At 33.5% G+C, this 20,182-nt stretch overlaps 1 protein-coding gene and 1 long non-coding RNA gene across 5 annotated transcripts in view; one reads left to right on the top strand and one right to left on the bottom strand.

The window, feature by feature from the left end:
• Positions 1-20,182, top strand: part of Mib1 (MIB E3 ubiquitin protein ligase 1) — a 172,756-nt gene that overhangs the window by 97,605 nt on the left and 54,969 nt on the right. For all 4 annotated transcript variants that reach the window (XR_013429657.1, XM_078030283.1, XM_005329032.4 and 1 more), the window contains exon 13: positions 17,530-17,662. Coding sequence is in view for 3 of the 4 variants with exons in the window: in XM_078030283.1 (XP_077886409.1) it covers positions 17,530-17,662 (133 nt within the window). In the remaining variant the exon portion in view is untranslated. The remainder of the gene's footprint in view (positions 1-17,529; positions 17,663-20,182) is intronic.
• LOC120886250 (uncharacterized) lies at positions 3,568-7,034 on the bottom strand. Its single transcript, XR_005729072.2, has 3 exons — positions 6,779-7,034; positions 6,133-6,308; positions 3,568-4,999 (listed from the first exon to the last, which is right to left on the bottom strand). It is a non-coding gene; the product is annotated as an uncharacterized LOC120886250 (long non-coding RNA).

Genomic DNA, 20,182 nt, shown 5'->3' with positions numbered 1-20,182 from the left:
ATGTGACTGAGATATAATTAATGTAAGCATGAAGTTCTGTTAGCTTGAACACAGTGATGATATATATTTATATATACCTTTCTTTGCCCACTTTCTTTTAGGGACAAGTTTTCACTTTGAAATAGAGGAGGGGTCAGGATTTGAGGATTATGTGAACATTTGGGTTTTCTAATTACTGTTGCTTGCCTTTAGTAATATCCATTAGTTGTTGAAATGTTTGTTTCTTTATTAAAGAACATTAAATTAACTGAAGTTATTAAGAAAATTACGTGGATGTTGGATCACTTGTCATTTTTCCCTTTAGTTTTTCTCCACTGAGACATAGACGTGTGTGTGTGTGTGTGTGTGTGTGTGTGTGTGTGTGTGTGTGTGTGTAATTTTTTTTTTTTTATAAAGGACAAAGAAGACTGAAAAGTAACAATGTTTTATTAGGGCTGGGGTTGTGGCTTAGTGGTAGAGTGCTCACCTAGCACTTATGAGGCACTGGGTTCAATCCTCAGCACCACATAAAAATAAACAAAATAAGGTATTGTGTCCATGTACAACTAAAAAAATACTTAAAAATGTTTTATTAGCAGAGAACTTCATTTTACAACTGAGGAAACAATTATGGAGAATTGAAATAACTTTATGAGTTAAAAGTAGCAATACTTAGCATTTTCTTTTTTGAACATCACAGATCTTTATGATTCAGGGTCAGAAGAACTATATGCTTATTTGCTTAAGTCTCCTTAAAATATCCTACGTTTTCTCTCCCTTTCACTTTCTGCTAATATTCATATAAAATGGTGAAATTAAAGGCTAATCCTATGAAAGATAGTGACTCAACATTCTAGGGTGTTACTTTATTTATAGTTTTCTTTAATTTAAAGTATATCCGTGTCCATGTGAATCATGGGTCAGTAATATGTATTGGCATTCTAATGATATTTTCAGGTGAACTTCTCAGATATATCCTTCCTTTAAAAGAAGTTTTTAATTTTTATAATGAAGTATAGTTTGCATTTCATTATTATATCTTGTCTGAAGAATAAGAAATTTAATACCAAGAGACCATAATTAAGTAAAATTATTTTATTTGAATCCAAGTCATTTGCACATTTTTCATAAAGCTTTTTATAAACATCTTTACTATAGTCTTTTCAAGTAGAATTAACAGTTAACAATTTATTTTATTTTATCCACAGTATGAATAGCTTAAGGTGAAATTAGTTGACAGGTAACTGATATTCATGAGTGAACCGTCGTCTCTCCTGTAGTAATCAATGCATAGCTACAGCTGGTTGAAGGGGACCAAATCCATTGAAGAGGCGATTTGGTTCCATTTTACCAGCTTTAGCAAAGCATTGTAGTGCTGCCAGTTTGGGATCCAAAACGGTTAAATGCTTTTCATTTATAAAAATAATAGTTATGGGCCATCTACAAGTGTTAAAAGTTTCCTGTCAATGCTTTAGTCATTGAAAATAAAATTTTCTATTTTGAAGGCAACGTTTCCTACTATATCTTATTCTTAAAATTTGGAAGTTTCTTCCTTTTAACACATTTTTAATTATCATTGTACATCTTTGTTTTAACAGCTTTGCTTAATTCTTAACTGTAAGCAGTAACTTCCTTCAAAACCAGCAACATTTAAAAGAACGAATAGACCTGGATATACTTTAGAGTAATGTTTTCTACTTATCTCTAGGTATTTAACCATATTCTTTGGTTAAACTAAAAGTTGGGGAAGAGTAATGTTAGTCAAACATTTCTACTGCCACTGCTTTTTTTAGTAGTATAGTTGAGGATTAGTAGCAAGTTGGTGATGGGGTGGAGGAATATGAGTGGCCTTAGGAAAATCCGTGCCCTTTGGTTTATAAATAGATCACACATGAATTCAGTGTATTGCTTGGACTTGGTGGTGGGAGGAACTGCTGCGCATGCCAACTCATTTTACTTTGGTTTTGCTTATGTAGGGTTGCTAATAATGGGTTGGTAACTTAACTCTTTTAATGATTATTTCCTTGACTAAATTCTTCATCATTTTGAGTAGATTGCCTAGTTAACTTCTTATTATCACCATTGATTGTAGCTACAATCCATGAATTTTGAGTATTAAAATGTACCATGTATTCTGTTGAACACATGCTGCTGTGCTGCTGTCTGGGGCTTTAGTGTACCAAATTTTCACTCATTAAACTGTTTATAGAACTTGAAATAAAAAAAAATCTACGATGTAAACTTTGAAATCAGTACATTAAATTTGTTATAATATGGTTTTAGTGTTGAAACTTGCATAAAATACAACTCTGGTAAATTATAAAATAATGTCTATAAAATAAGACTCAATGAAATATAGAGAGTAAAAATTTTTTATAGTTACTGTTTTGAACTGAAGTGGGAGAAGGTCAACACTATCTTGGGCAACATTCAAACAATTCTGAAGGGTATTCTGCATCTGTTGGTTCTTAAGTATCATGCTGCTGGTGAAATTAATGTCACTACAGTTCTTTCTATCATTTATTTGTGAAACAGGTGTTAAATGGCCTGAACTTAAGTGCTGAAGATAGCAATAACACTGGCTTCTAATTTTAGTAGTTATATGGGAGCCATTTAGCAGATCCAGTTGCTCAAGTGTGCTTTTGGATGGCAGTTCAGTTTCATATACTGGCCATATCGGGGCAAGGAGAGACCATGGGAAAAAAATAGTACAGCATTTGATAATGTCAGCATCTGTTATCCCTGTCAGGGAGACAGTTGAAATGTTTGAGTTACACCAGTGTCAGCAGATGCCCAGAGTTTAACATGTACTCAGTTAAAAATGAACAGCTGATCTAAGTGATGGATGTGACATTTTAGAGTGATTGAAAATATTCTGATATGTTAAGCTAAATTTGTAAGCACTAGAATCAGTTTATAATTTTTCTTTATAAATAAATATCCTATCATTTTATTTTCTAAGGATTATATCTACTCAGTATAATAGAAAAGAAATTCTTAGTTGCTGGAATGTTTAAAAAGAATTATTAAAACCTTTTATACTTGAAGAATAAGTTCATTACAAAACATAAGTAGAATAATATCCGTTGAGTAGTTTATAGAACAAACTCTACTTCTGAGGCATATATTTTCATTTGGTATTTAGGATATGTACAGTAGTAAACTTAGTGGAATATGAAGCATTGGCATTTTTCTTGGTGGATGTCCAGAAGGGCTATGTTTAAATGAGTTAAGATTTGAATTAATTTCTTTGAAAATGAATAATTTCAAAACATGCTTTTTATAATTTAAGTATCTTATTAAATAGAGAAAATTAAGTCTAATATAACCTATGGTCATTTCTTTTCAATTTCTGACACAAAAATTTAAAATAATATTATACTTTTTTATATGTATTAATATTTCAGTTGAAATAACTTTTAATAAGAAATAAGAATCATGAATACTAGTATCTTTTCTTTTTTCTAACTTAAGTAGTAGCTTAAAATTATCAATTATTGCTAAGAACTTTATTTATAATTTTTATAACTATACAAAATAGACTACATAAAATACAAAAAAGTATTTTGATATCTATAACATGCTAAATATAGTAGATATATTCTGTCTGTAAAAATGGAAATATAACTAATAGAAATGGTTATTCTGTCTGTATAAGTTGGATCTTGATTATAATATTTTCATTTTATATGCCCCTGTTGGAGAAAGCTGATTCAAAGGTAATACTTTCTTTTAAAAGTTTGGCAGTCTGTTACCAGTATACCCTCTTGACTTATTTTCGTGGCCCAGCATCTTGTTATTTTTTTTTATCTTTTATTCTTATGTTTTAATTATTTTAACATAGCATTTAATTAAAATGCTATGTTAATTATTTTAACATAGCATTTAAGGAGATTAGGTTAAAAACTTGATAATCTTGCAAAGGATAAGGGCCACTTCTTTTTACTTAAATGATAATCTTTTAGAATTATGACTTTCTATAGCTATCAACAAAGAAAACAAAACAATGAAAACTTTAGCTCAGAAATTTTTCTAATATTAATAATTATAAACTTACCAAAAGTGAAAAATAGCCATTAAAGCCTTAGTGAAGTCAGCTTTTGTCATTGTCTTATTTTTCTTACTAAATCTGTTGGCTCTACTAATGTGGTATACTTAAATCAAAATCAAATTGTGGAGGCAGAAAATAGATCATATTTATTTCTTAGTCTTTTGTGCTAGTAATCTGTTTTTCCTGTTATGGTCATTTAAATCATGTGAGTACTCAAAAAATGTAAAATGTACTATTTTAAACTTTAATGTTTAAAAATGAGTTTCATTATAATTTGAATTCTACTTCAGTAGAACTTTTACTTTACAAAGTATAAATCATAGGGATGTTTAGTTTCCATCTATAAGTAGTAGGTATTTTTTCTTTGGTGTTAATATCGCTAAAGGTCATCTACTTGAAAATAGGTTAATTTACCATATGAAAGCCATTCATGTAGAAAGAAGCCAGGGCTTCTTTTAGCATTTAGTTCTCTCTTGGTGGCTTATTACCTACCAAAAATACATACTTCTTTACATTCCATAGCATTGTATGTTCATATGGGTACATAAAGAAGTATGTGCTCTGAGTAGGTATTACTAAGTTGTTAGCTGTAAAAACACAAAATATCTTATTTTTCCTTTTGTTAGTAAAACATTGAGCTTATTCATGTATTACAGTGGTAGATTATTTGCAGGCATTAACTTATCAAAGACTAAACTTTATAACAAATTTACCTGATCATGTCATTAATGCCACTTGTGGTTCCTTGTTCTTGATGGATATAAACATTTCTAAACATTTTGAGCAGTTAGCTGTTGAATTTTTTTCTGGTTTGGTTCTTTTTTTGCAAGACATTGATAAAATCGGTGGAGTTTTATAGTGTATTTCAGAAGTTGGTAAGATCAGCCTAATCTTTCTTCTTTATAGACTTCAGAGAGTTTCTTCTTCTTTCTTTCTTTCTTTTCTTTTTTGATAATTTACTTCTAGATCCTGGAAGTAGATAGTAATTAATTTGGCTCATTCTTTTTAAAACCAGATACCTTATTTAAAAACTTAACTAATTAACCAATTAGCACTTCTAGAATTGACTCAACAGTTGACACAAGGAGAAAAACCTGGTCTTTTGAGCATGTGTATGAAGTGAACCTTTAAAAATGGTGAATTTTTTTTTTAGTTTTTTTAAGGTGATAGATGAGAACTTTTACTCATTTGAAAACTTCTTTGTCATTTCTTTGTTAGTTTTTTTTTTAACCAGAATTCTGTGCTTCTTTGCTTTTGTTTGGGTGGAATACAAATTCAGATAATTGTATAAGTGTCTAATTTTGTTGAGTTTATTCTTTCAGTAGAAAGGAAACTACCAAAACAGTTAACTTTTTCAAAGTCTTACATAAAAGAACTGAAAGGCTTTAACTTCTGAATACCTGGGTTTTAGGTACTTGATTATTTAGCATGAGAAAAAAATTATAAAGTTGGTGAGTAGCCTTTAATTATTAATTACATTCAAATGTTAATTTAGAAGAAAAACCTCAAAAAAAATTTAGATTTAGCAAAGGAGGAGGGAGGACAGGGATGGTAGGATTTCTGCAGCCTGTGATAGAAAACTAGTGCAGCTCATAGGGAGCAAATCCGAACAGCAATAGATAGCCCAGAACTACAGCAGTCAGCATTGCAGCATTAGAATTACACCATGCACTTTCTGATTTATTTTTGTGGTCAATTAATAGTAAGTATTAAAAAATATTTTGTAAACTGCTAAGTTTCTTGGTTGACTAAATTTTAAATAGACACTAGTTTTTAAAAGATAGCATACCTTGGAAATACGGATGCAGAGTTACTTTATTTAAAATTATCATTTAATCTGAAACAATAAAGGCTAAATCTTTAATAATTTAGGCAACAGAAATAGCCATTCTTTTAATATTGCGCATTTTTGAGATTAAGAGTTATTTGCTGTGATATTTATACAACATTTCTTTTCACACTACCTAATCTCTCAATTTGAACTGTGAAATTAGCTGTGCCCAGGTAGCATTTAATAATAAAGGCATATATCCAGTCAATGATAGGTAAACATGCAGAAAGTCATAAATGTCCTTAAAAGTACAGGCCTTGTATTGTTTTACCTGGAAGCTTACTGTCATGCAGCATTTGCAGCAAGAAGAGAGGTAATGACCTAGAGAGTCACATCAGCTGCAGCCATCTCATCTTGATTGTTCCTTCACACTATTTGCTGATTCAGCACTTCTTTTTATGAGCCGGATGAAGTAAGGGGATTGTATCAGTGAACAGAGAACGTCACCTTTTAAGATAAATTTGAAAACAAATGAATAAACAGCATATAACTTACTTTTCTCCTTCCCCTTAAAAGACAAAAGCTAAAATAAAATTGAATCTATGTTGGCCATTTGCTTTGGAATGTTATATACTACTTATTACACAGATATATAGAGAAAGTTAAGTAACCAAGGAAGTTTTTGCTACAATGGCCAAGAAAATGTACTTAGTTTATTTGTTAGATGAAATGCTTCAGAATGGGGAAAAACTTGCAAAGGAAATTAATTTTATAATATAAAAATACAAAAAAAAACAAAACCGAAGCACACCTCACTCCCCCCAAGTAACTATAAACATTCATCCTGTTTTCCTTTGCCCACCAGAGTACATTGGGTTCTTCTGACTCCTCAAGAAGTATTCTGCATCTTTCTTGCTTTGAGATTATTTTTGGTTTTGATTTTCCAGGATTAAATGGTAGATCTGTAGTGAAGCTACCTTGTCATATCCAGAGGTCAAGTCTGCAAGCGAGGTCAGGACTTCCACATGGTCACTACAGAGGCTAACTTATATTCTTCCCTCAGTGACCACAGGCTAAACTGTTACAGCTTTATAGGCAGCTAAGCATTTGAAACATGCACTCCAGGCAAACAGGCTCCCCTGTGCCTCTCTCTTCCCTGACCATATTTAGTCAACCATAGCAAAAAATAGTCTCTCAGCTGTCGATTGTCGATCCAAAAGCTGAGGAAGCCTCTATCTTGCTTTCTGCCTATTGATTGTTCATCCTGCAGTCCAAACAGTGCTTTGCCATTTGTCCTGCCTTTTTTTTTTTTTTTAAAGTACTGCCAAATAAAGCGGTCTCTCATGTTTCCACTTGCATTTCCCAGATTTTTACTGAGCTTGCGCTGAGGCTAGGAAAGCCTCATGCGGCTGTCACTATACTTAGAAGCACTGCAGAGCAAAAAGGAAAAAAATTACCCTGGCTACTAGCAAGACAGTTTTTAGACAGAAAATCCTCTGCTGCCAAAATACATTTTCTAACTTAAATTTTCTTTGTAAAAATGTTATGGGTGGTAACATTTTATATTGGCTGAAGGCCTGAAGGGATTTTTTTAGAGTTTTCTTCTGGGCTAGTTATTGCTGTACATGCTTTTTAAATTTATTGAATAATATTTGAATGGGAAATATGTGGAAATGGTAAGCAGAGTCTGTATATTGATGGTAGAGATCATTAAGTGAGAGTAGTATATAAGTGAAATCTTGGAAATGCTATTTAAAATTTTGAGTACAATGTCAACTAATTTTAGGTAACTGTTGGTAGTGTTTAGTGAAAAATGGCCCAGGCAGCTTTCGAGTAATATTTTTATATTGAAACTAAATATACACATAGAAGTGTTAAAATGCAGTTTATTATGAATTAAATTTTGTTTTATATTCAAATGTGAAGGTTCCCGCCCCCCTCCTTTTACAGTGTGATGGTTACTTAATTTTCTGAAATAACACTTAGGTAGGATCATTGCATGTTTTATCATAATACATATGAACTTGTCTATAACTTTGGTATATTTGGTATATTGTATGTCTCAAAAAAAAAAAACCCAACAAACTTCTGTTTTAAATTATAATGGCATAGTACCAATAAATTTTAACATAGAAACTTATTTTTAATCAAAAGCAAAAACTATATTAAAACATCAAATCCAGTAAACCTATGGAGATATACTTTAAAGTCTCACAAGCCTAAAAATGCCCAAGAAAAATTAGTCATACCTGGCTCTTAATTACATTCTTTTACATATTAAGAATTGTCACAAAGCTCATTCTCCTGAAAGGGAAATATGTCCTTGACATTCTTTTTGTCTTTAGCACTTAATACCCTAGCAGTTTAATTATTTTGCATGGCTGTTTTAAAATAGTGACATAAGAAAATGCTTCTGTAAATATCTGGCAATTTTAAAGAACTGTCTTTCCTCAATGTTGAAATAAGTTTACACATATTATGAGATGATAGGCCTCATTGTGTATAGTAGGTTAATTTTGGGGGCTCCTAGAGAATCCCATTTTTGCTATTTCATAGCAGTGAAAGTATTATTTTTAAGCAAACATATATTATGTGCCAGGCACTCTCATTTTATATATATATTAATTCATTTAATTTCCATAACAACTCTATGGAGGTATGTTTTATGATTCTTCTAATATTTTACAGGTGAAGAAATGGGATCATAGAAAAAATTAAATGATCTGCTCGAGTCTTTAGCCATTCTGATGAGAACTAGAATTTGAGCTCAGGTAGTTTGGCTTCAGTCTGGGAGCTCTTCACTTTATGCCATGCAGCTGCTCATCCGTAGTAATGAAATGAATTTGAGAATTACTTTTCTTGGGGACTTAACAGTCAACCAGAAGTATAATATGTTACTAATGTCCTTGTTGTAGCATATTCAGAAAGATGAGTGTTCATTTGCTTGCTTTTTCATTTGTTCTATCCAACAAAATTTGAGCTTCACATACTAGGTATGCAGAGTGTGCTGTTTTGAATGAAATGCATTCTAGTTTTATAGAAACCTGCTTTTAGAAGAGCTAAAAGAACTATTTGTGATTGTTCAACTTTCTTAATAAATTCCTTTGTAAATTCTAGACTAACCTGCTTTACCTATTATTCGAGAAATTGTTCATTAACTTAGCAAGCATTTGTTGAACACCTAATGTGTGCCACAGTACTATTCTAATGTGTTTTTACATTAAGTAATAATAATTTGTAAGGCTTTCACAATTTAGTTGCTGTTGTGTTTGTTCTGTTTTGTCTTTTTAAATGTTGCCTGTATTTGAAGAAAGACTTTAGAGACAGCATGGCAAGCCCTAAAAATTGACCCAGTGCCATTTGAATGCTACATACCAATGTAGACAGCTGCTTGTCCTCTCTACTTCTTAGAACTTATTTATTCATCATTCAGCAAACGTTTGAATACTACCATGTGCCAGGGATTATGCTAGGCACCACTGTTAGTTGTTCTGGAACTTAATGCTTCTTTGGCACTATTCACAAATGCCTGCTTAACTGGTAGTAAGATCTTATCTTTAAAACATCCATGTCCTTAACCTTTTGGAAAACATCCAATTGGGAAATAAAGAAGAGTGAGCATTAAGAAAACTATTATCAAATCTCATATATTCCACTCCACAGGTGAGAGTCTGTTGGCTTAATAAGATCATTGATTTATTGAGCTAGTAATACCTTTGTCCCAGTAATTTTGTGGACCTAAGCTTGCAGCATAATAGCCTGTCCTGTTAAGTAACTGAAGTTCTACGGTGAACAACCTGCAGTTGCCTTCTTTTTTTTTTTTTTTAAAGAGAGAGAGAGAACTATTTTTTAATATTTATTTTTTAGTTTTTGGTGGATACAACATCTTTGTTTGTATGTGGTGCTGAGGATTGAACCCGGGCTGCACGCATGCCAGGTGAGCGTGCTACCGCTTGAGCCACATCCCCAGCCTCCCCGCCCTTTTTTTTTAATATTTTGTTTTTTAGTTGTAGTTGGACACAATACTTGTATTTTTATGTGGTGCTGAGGATTGAACCCAGTGCCCCGCATGTGCTATGTGAGTGCTCTACCGCTGAGCCACAACCCCAGCCCCTGACCTTCTTCATACACACATATTGTGTGTTCCCAAAATGCCTGACCTATGGAAAGAAAGGAGGCAGGTTGCTCTGAACTGCTGACATTACATAAGGGTTAGGGAACCAGGGGCTGTTTTGCTTCCCTTTCTCTTAGCTTAGTTTGCGAGATGGGTCCAAAGATAAGCTGGGTTTTTTTTTTTTTTTTAAGGTTCTGTATTATTTGTTTTTGTTTATTTTTTGAGGTGTCATCAATTTCTAATTAAGATGAGGGGACAGTACACAATATATATTGTGTCCAACTACAACTAAAAATGAAATATTAAAAAAGCGAGCTGCAGGTTGTTCACAGTAGAACTTCAATTACTTAACAGGACAGACTATTAAAGGTCTCTTAATGGAGACAGAAACTAATGTACCCCAAATCTCCAGTGTAGAAACATTTTAAATAATTTATGTTGACACTTCACTCTCAAGGAGGTGGAACATAACTTCCCATTCCATCATTGTGGGCTGGGCAAAATGACTTCCTGTCAAGAGCATGGTATAGGAATAGGTATATTCCTAAATAGCTTTATAGTTGAGAAACCTGACAAACAGTGCTTCAGCCATGTGATCAAGGTCAGCATCAAAAGTGATAAATCATGTGGGTAGTATGTACCTTGTTATGATATGATAAACAGGCACTTTATGTGACCTTCCTCCCAAGAAACCAGACCCCCAATGTAATCAAAAAGCTATCAAATTCCAGCTGAGGAACATTCTAAGGAAAAGACCCAATTATTACTCCTTACACTTCTCAGAGTCATCAAAAACGAAGAAAGTCTGAATAACAGAGCTAAAGGAAGCCTGAGGAGATACAATTGTAATATGTTGTAGTCTAGTGCAAAGAAAAAATAAATACAGTGAATTTTCTATAAATCTAAAATTTGTTCTGAAAAAGTTTATTTAAAGCACAGAGGGCTAGAGGTATGGTTTAGTGGTAGAATACTAGCCTAGTATTAGTGAGGTCCTGGGTTTGATTTGTAGCACCACAAAAATGAACTAATGAAAGACTGAATGAATGAATAACAACAGAAATTAACCCATCTACTCTTTTTTTATTTCTTATAATTATACATGACAGTAGAATGCATTTTGATATATTATACATAAATATAGTATAACTTGTCATTCTTGTAGTTGTACATGATATAGAATCACACTGGTCATGTAATCATATATACACATAGGGTAATAATGTTTGATTCATTGTACTATCCTTCCTATCCTTATACCCCCTCTCCTACCTTTATTCCCTTTTAATCCAAAGTACCTCTATTGTTCCCTATCTTCACCCTCCTTATTGTGAATTAGCATCCACATATCAGAGAAAACTTCGGCTTTTGGTTCTTTGGGATGGGCTTATTTTGCTTAGCATGATATTCTCTAGCTCTGTCCACTTACTAGAAAATGCTATAATTTCATTCTTCCTTATGACTGAGTAATATTCCCTTATGTATATATACCACATTTCTTTATCCATTCATCTGTTGAAGGGCACCTGGGTTGGTTCCATAACTTAACTGTTGTGAATTGAGCTGCTATGAACATCGATGGTTGCGTTACTGTAGTATGCTGATTTTAAGTCCTTTGGGTATAAACCAAGGAATGGGATAACTGGGCCAAATAGTGGTTCCATTCCAAGTTTTCTGAGGAATCTCCATACTGCTTTCCATAGTAGAACAAATTTGCAGTCCCACCAGCAGTGTATGAGTGTATGTTTTTCCCCTCAACCTTTCCAACATTTATTGTTGCTTGTATTCTTGATAATTACCATTCTGACTGGAGTGAGATGAAATCTCAATGTAATTTTAATTTGTATCTCTCTAATTGCTAGAGATAATAAACTTTTTTTATGTATTTGTTGACTGATTGTATTTCTTATTCTGTGAAGTGTCTGTTTAGTTCCTCATCCCATTTATTGATTGGGTTTTTTTTTTTTCTTGTTGGTGTTAGGATTTTTGAGTTCCTTATATATCCTGGAATCCATCTACTCTTGACTATTTATAGTACCATCTCATTAGTTTTGCTTGGGGACTGTCTGCAACATTTCTCCACAACTTATAGCAGTAAACCAAAAATTGATTTTACTATAATTGTTTTCAAAAACAAACATTCCACATTAAAATAGATAAATAAAAAAAATTTATATAAATATAAATATGTGTGTATCTCTCTCTCTCTCTCTCTCTCTATATATATATATATATATTTTTAAACTGGGCAGGGTGGTGCATGCCTGAAACTCCAGCTACTCATTAGGCTGAGGCAGGAGGATCGAAAGTTCAAGGACAGCCTGGGCACCTTAACAAGACCATGTCTTAAAGTAAGATAAAAATAAAAGACCAGGAGTATAACTTAGTGATAGAGTGCCCCTGGGTTTAATCCCCACTACCACACACACAAAAATATATTAAGGCAGAAAAGCATATTTTTTAGAATAAATTTTTATCAGTGTCAGTCATATTTTAAAAAGATTTACTTTTTAAGCAGCCTTTTTTTTTTTTTGCAAAAATTGAGAAATGATAACATTTGTGTGGGGATGGTATAGAGGATAAGTGTCCAGAGGAAGGACAAGGATGGCCTATATTACAGTAAAACCCTATGAAAATTCAGATATAATTCATGTTCTGTCTTCTCCTGATACCAGTTTTTAAATGTAGGGATGGAGATATGTGTATGTATGTGTGAAGGTTAGTTTCCACCATTCCATCTACACAGCCTTCTGGATTGGTCTGATGAAATGAGCTTCCGTTAACAAGGATTTACTATCCTTGTTCAGAGGAAGGATAAGATAGCCTATCTAAAGAATGTCGGCCACATACAGGGATCTGTAACCCCAGCTAGTTGGAAGGCTGAGGCAGGAGGATTGCAAATTTGAGGCCTATTGGGGCAACTGAGTGAGAACTTGTCTTAAAATGAAAAGGGAAAAAAAGTAGGGGGGGCTTGTGTGGCTGAGAAAGTACCTCAGTATTAAAATACCACGGTTCAATCCCTAAGTACCAAAAAATTGATAAATAAAAAATTTCAGTGGCCTTGGGGAAGAATACTTTTAGTTTAAAGTGGAAAATCATCAGGGCAAATTGTGGAAGTAAGAAGGGAGAAAAGTGTCTAGGATGATTCCCAAGTTTGTGACTAGGGTGGCTGATTAAATGGCTTAAAAAAAGTGGGGAGGGTGTAAATCAATATCAAAAATATAGAGAGAACATTGGAAGGAAGAGGGGGAAAAAAGGAGTTTGTTGTACAGGTTGTAAGTCTATAAACATAGAATTGTAATACTATTATACAGTTATATATTATATACAGATATATAGTTTATATTATATAGATTATATAGTTGCAGACCCTGCAACTGAAACATTGTCACCTACATTAACTTATTTAATTCTTAAAACAATCTTACAGTATTCTTTTTTGCTATTTTTTCCACATTTTTTAATTTCAATTATTTATTTTTATGTGGTGCTGAGGATTGAACCCCGAGTCCCACATATGTGAAGTGAGCGCTCTATCACTGAGCCACAACCCCAGCCCCTTTTCCCAAATTTTTATTGGTGCATTATAATTGTACATCATGATGAGATTTGTAGTTAACATATTTGTATGTGCACACAATATATAGCAATATAATTTGACCAGTATCACTCCCCAACCCTCCCTCCCTCCCTCCCTCCCCAAACTTATGGTATTTTATAGATTTCTGTAGAAGTTTTTGGTATTGGATATGAATTGTGAAATTTGCACTTAGAAATATAAGCTAGAAATGTATGGGTGAGACTATATATATAATATATATGCATATATAAAGCTGTATATATATATATATATATATATATATATACACAAAAAAAAAAAAACTACACACACACACACACACACTAAGTTAGGGCTTCAATAGGGCCAAGTTTTTGGCATCAGCTCTATAGGTCCAGAATTGGAATTCAGATGACTGACTGTCAGTAATTAAACTTGTAAGAGGTGAATGTGTAAGTCACAAAAGAAATGTTATTGCCAAGTGGATTACTACTCAATACCTGATTATTAGGTCCCCCGCCCCCGTCACCCTTGCTGGTAGGACAAACATCTGTGAGAAGCTAAATTAAAATTGATACTCGATTGGTGAGCAAGATAGTTATATGATTTTAATATAGTACTATTAAACTTTGGTAATTTAACATACGCTGGTAAACTTTCTGCTACAAGGTAAATAGGGCTTGTCAGGAGACATTCTCTGAATAATTCTGGGGATACGCTTTTCTCATTCTTAAGGCTTTGAACAAACTATTTTCTTTTTTCTTTCTTAACCAATTATTGTTTTCCAGAGAAAGATGTATTTTTCATCTGTTCAATTGTAATTCCATTTTGGTGACCTGATTTTTAAAAAATACTTTTAGTTGTAGATGGACACAATACCTTTATTTATTTATTTATTTATTTATTTTTATTTTTATGTGGTGCTGGGGATTGAACCCAGTGCACTCTACCACTGAGCTACAATCCCAGCCCCTGGTGACTTGATTTTTAGCCAAATTAGACTTCTGGATCTTTCCTACAAGTATCTTTTCTCTAGTTGTTATCTGCATGTTTTATTTACTTAACTGTTGTCTGATTTATACATCCCATTTGTCAGTATAACACTTTTTTCTTTTGTGGTACTGGAGGGTTGAACCGAGGGGCACTTTACTACTAAGCTACATCCCTAGTTCTTTTTAATTTTTTGAGACAGGGTTTCATTAAGTTGTTGAGGATGGTCTTGAATTTGTGATCTTTCTGCCTCGCGTCCTGATTTGCTGGAATTGTGGATATGTGCCACCACAAAGATGGTACAGTCATCCTCTGTTGACTTCATTGGGTACCAAAATCTGTGGATGCTCAAGTTCCTTATATAAAAGGGCATAGTATTTGCATACAACCTAAGTTACTGTATACTTTAATCATCTCTAGATTACTAGTTGCTATACAGTATTCCTTAGTGAATAATAACCCAAAATGTTGTATATGTTCAGGATAGATCCAGTGTATTTTCTTCCAGTACTTTTGATCTGGAGGTTGGATAAACTCTCAGATGTGGAACCCATGGATATGGAGGGTTGACTATATTTTAATTATGGTTACTTTTTTAACGTAATTTTCAACATTTGAGTGAAATTAGTTAGTACAACATATTTATTATGAAATGAAAATTTGCCCTCTGAAAATGTGAACTTTGAGTTTTAATATTAAGATTTTATTTATTTTATAGAATGTGATCTAGAAGGGAGTAGGTTAATTTTTATCACTTCCAGTCATAACCTGCAATTACTGTTTTCCCATTGTTCTGACAATTCAAGATACACACTAAGAAGAAAGTAGAGAGGCAATAGGTTTCTGGGAGAACATCTTTATAACTGGCCTTGGTAATTTTCTGAGCCATTTGCTCTTCTTTCTGAGGGATGCAACTTTACTATGAAATGCAAGACCAGAAGAACGAGTCGCAGCAGACAGCTTGTGTCCAGAGGAGAAATTCTTCCCCTTTCCTTCCTTTGAGTAGGTAGTGCAATAAAAGGATATACACTGTAAAACTAAAGTGGAAGACAATGCGAAATGTGATTTCATAAACCATCTTCTCCGGAATACCTATTCAGGTTATGTGATTCAAAGAAAAAAAACTTGATGAAGTTGGCAGGAACCACATACTTTTATCATTTATAACTTCTTACATAACATTTGTGCATTTGGCTTAAAGGAATATACAAATTTAAAATATTTTAATATAGTAGGGCCAAATTTTATCTTAGTATTTTGATTACCAAATATTTCCTTTTCTCCTTCCCTCCGTTTCTCTGTCTCTTGCCTCCCTCTTCACCTCTCCCCTCTATCTTCCTCCCCTCCCCTTCTTCCCCTCCCCTCCTTTCCCTCTCTCCCCCCCTCCCTCCCTTCTTTCCTTTCTTCCCATAAAAAAGTAGGATTTATTCAAGTAAAAAGAAAGGAGACAGAACTCCTGCAGGGTGAGAGGGGAGCCAACAGATGTTGCCCCCAAAAGTTTTTCATTTAACTAAAATATGTGCATGGTTAAATCATAGAACTATAAGACTTATAATGAAAGAGAACTGTATTCTGTTTCATCCCTCTTATGCCTGTCCTCACCAATAACTTGCAGCTCATCCTGCAGTTTCTTAATTTATCAAATACAGACATTATCTAGTGATTTCTTGTTGTTCAAAAGATTTAAAACTATTATCACCTTCCATTACTACCTTTCCTCTCAACATAGTTATATCACAGTTTTTGTTTAAATCAATAGCAAGCATTTACATTATTTTTTAATGATCACATTGTGTTTTGGATTGGTAGGTACCATACCAGGGATTGAATTCAGGGACACTTGACCACTGAGCCACATCCCTAGCTCTATTTGTATTTTATTTAGAGACAGGGTCTCCCTGAGTTGCTTAGCACCTTGCTTTTGCTGAGGCTGGCTTTGAATTCAGGACTCTCTTGCCTCAGCCTCCCAAGCCACTGGAATTACATGGTTGTGCCACCACGCCCGGCTTCACATTGTGTTTTTTTAAAAAACTTTTTTTTCACCTGATTTAAACCCCTGTATATTCTGTTTCTTGAATGGTCAGATATGTAGGGTAATAGATAATGTATGGAATTAGCATCATGATTATTCAGATATTCAGTAGTATAATGTGCTATCACTAATTTTTCCCCATTCAGAATCTGAGTCAGAGTAAAGGAATTTAAGGGTTTTTTGACTCACTCAAAATTGTAGGTAAAAATTTTGATGTGTATTTCTCTGGAGGAGAGTACATAGCTTTCCAAAAGTCTAACAGTGGGTTATAACTTAGTAAATAGCCGCAGAAGGGGGTCTTTAAACTATTATACTCAATATACTTTGGGTCACAAACTTGCTTAAAAATCTGATAAAGCTCTTTGAGTTGAACCTGTTTAAGTTCAACTTTAGAGGTTCTTGGATCCATCAAAGCCTATACTTAAGACTTTTTGAATTTCCTACATGGGATTCATAGACTATTGCCATTAAAGAAACATATCTTGAACCATTTGCGATTCTCATCTCATTATTTTAGAGGCTTAGTTTCTTCTCTAAGTCTTTTCCTGATAACTAGTTTTTAAATGTAGGGGTGGGGATGTGTGTGTGTGTGTGTGTGTGTGATGGTAGATCCCTTAATTCTCACCATTCCATCTACATAGCCTTGTGGATTGATCTGTGTATACATGATTGTTCTGTACCTTCATCCTGTTTGTATGTAACATCCTTCTGCCTTGGCACCCCCACCCTAGTAGGTGGCATTATAGACACGCACCACTATGTCTGGCCTCCCCGTTCTTTATTAACTCTTTTATTAGTAGATGCTATTGAAATTGGCTTCCAATTTGTAGCACTTCCATTCTATTTTAATTGTGTTCCTCAAATGGTGATAGATTATTTGCCTCTCAAAATAACAAAAAGCTGTACATTGGAGAATTAGAATACTTGGATTTATATTTATTTCTAAGGATAAAATTTTCTTTAAAAAGGATCTATTTGATTTCAAAAGCTTGTAATATATAATCTGTAAATATAAAAATGTGCATTTGACTTTCAGTGCAATGCGTGTTTTACTCTCAAAATTACCAAGACCATGGATTGTGGATGAGAAGAAAGATGATGGTTATACTGCCTTGCATCTGGCTGCCCTTAATAATCACGTAGAAGTGGCTGAGCTGTTGGTACATCAGGTAGGGAAAGCAGTTCAGTAATATTTTTTACAATTTTGGAACATTCCTGTTCATTGATGAATTACTTCATTAAATTCTTATTAGTAGGTTACAGTCAAACCCCATGAAAATTTGGGTATAATTCATATTTTGTCTTCTCCTGATACCGGTTCTTAAATGTAGGGATGGGGATGTGTGTGTATGTGTGAAGGTAGATCCATTAGTTTCCACCATTCCATCTACACAGCCTTCTGAATTGGTCTGATGAAATGAGCTTCTGTTAACAAGGATTTACCAAAATTGCTGCTCTGTTGGTGAAGTGTCAGCCAACCATAACATCAAGAACCATCCATGTTGATACTTAAGTAGTGTGGCCAGTTGCTATCAGGCTGCAGCCTGTAGCCAAGATCAAGGAATTTAGTTCACAACTGCTTGTGAACCTCTAGAATTTGTGGTTGGATAGTAGCATAAACTCATCTTAGTCATTCATTTATCTCTGAAATAAGATAATTCTATATTTTTATGAGATCGAATTTTGGGGGGAACTGATTTATTATAAATGTTTCAGTATATTTAGCATAGTCTTTAAGTGCCCGAAGAAAACATGCCATATAGACACACTAAAGTTACCAAAGCATTATCTATGGTTCCGGACCTCAAGGAACTTACCGTCTAATAAATGAAATAGTACAACTTCATAAATAGTATGTTATGTGTAATTAAGTATCAGATTATAAAATAAACATCCCCAAACTATAGAAATTTAAATAGTTCAAGAGTTATTACTTTTACCCCCTGCCATTTTAAGCCTTTACTATTAAAATTACTGTTATCTTTGTTAATTATGATAATTCCTTTTTATTGAGGTCTAAATGACTGTCCTTATGCCAGTATCACACTGCCTTGGTTATTGTTACTTTATACTAAGTTTTGAAGTCAAGTAGACTAAATCCTGTCAACTTTTTTCTTCTTTCTTAGAATTTCTTGAAAACATCTGTCTTTTGCATTTTCATACAAATTTTAGAATCAACTTGTTAGTTTCCCATCAAAGTATTAACAAAGCCCAGGCCTGATTAGCTTCTGAGATATGACAAGATTGGGCATATTTAGGGCACAGCTTATTAATCTCTGTTAAAAATATCTGTTGGTCCCAGCAGCTCAGGAGGCTGAGACAGGAGGGTCATGTTCAAAAGCTAGCCTCAGCAAAAATCAAGGCACTAAGCAACTCGGTGAGATTCTGTCTGTTAAAAAAACAAAAAACAAAAAACAAAAAACAAAACAACAACACAAAGTAGGGTTGGGGATGTGGCTTAATGGTCAAGTGCCCCTGAGTTCAATCCCCAGTACACCTCCCCCTCCCAAAATCTGTTGGGAGTTTATTCTTGTACAATTAGATTTGTTTTTAGATTGCTTTTTTTGAATGTTGTTGTAAACTGAATTTTTTTTATTTGCTGGTTTTGTTTTTATTTTTAAATTTTATTTATTTTTTAATTGGTTTTATTTTTTAAATACATGACAGCAGAATGCATCACAATTCTTATTACACATATAGAACAATTTTTCATACCTCTGTTTATTGAATTTTTTTTAATATTTATTTTTTAAATATATGTAATTTTTAAGTATATATTTTTAAATATATGTAGTTGGACACAGTATATTATATTTATTTATTTTTATGTGGTGCTGAGGATCAAACCCAGGGCCTTGCACAGGCAAGGCAAGCGCTCTGCTGCTGAGCCACAACCCCAGCCCTTGAATTGGTTTTACATTTCAGTTTTTAATTGTATATTGCTAGTGTTTTAGTTAGCTTTTTTGCTGCCATGACCAAAAGACCTGACAAGAACAAAGAGGAGAAAAAATTCAATTTGGGGCTGATGGTTTCAGAGGTCTCAGTCCATTGATGACTGACTCCATTCCTCAGGACCTTAGATGAGGCAGAACATCATGGCAGAAGTGTGTGGCCGAGGAAAGCAGCTGGGAACATGACACCAGGAAGTAGAAATAAAGAGACTCCACTCACCAGGGACAAAATATATATCCTAAAGTCATGCCCTCAGTGACCTACCACCTCCAGCCACACCCTATCTGCCTTCAGTTACCACTCAATTAATCCCTATCAGGGGATTAAATCACTTATTGAGTTAAGGCTCTCATAACCAGTCATTTCACCTCTAAACCTTCTTGTGTAGTGTCACTCAAGAGTTTTTGGAGGACATCTAGTATCTAAAGCATAACAAGATATATATAAATGCCTTTTATATTTTACTTACGTATTGTGTGACTTTGGTTAAATTTATTTATTAGTTTTAGTAGATTATTCTTTATAGATTCCTTAGTATTTTCTATAAAGATAGTTATGTAGATCAAAAGAACAGAGATTACATAAGTAAAATCACATATATGGTCAGTTAATTTTTGATTGAAGTGCCAACGTAATGGAAAAAAATAGATTCTCAAAAGTGATATTAGGGGAAAATAGGCATCTCTAGACCAACAGAAACAAAAAACCACCCCCCCCGAAAAAAAATCTTTGATTTT

Source organism: Ictidomys tridecemlineatus, chromosome 13 (genome assembly GCF_052094955.1).
Source record: "Ictidomys tridecemlineatus isolate mIctTri1 chromosome 13, mIctTri1.hap1, whole genome shotgun sequence".
Classification (NCBI taxonomy): domain Eukaryota; kingdom Metazoa; phylum Chordata; class Mammalia; order Rodentia; family Sciuridae; genus Ictidomys; species Ictidomys tridecemlineatus.
Note: the sequence above shows the minus strand (reverse complement) of the source record. Positions and strands in the feature narration are given on the sequence as shown.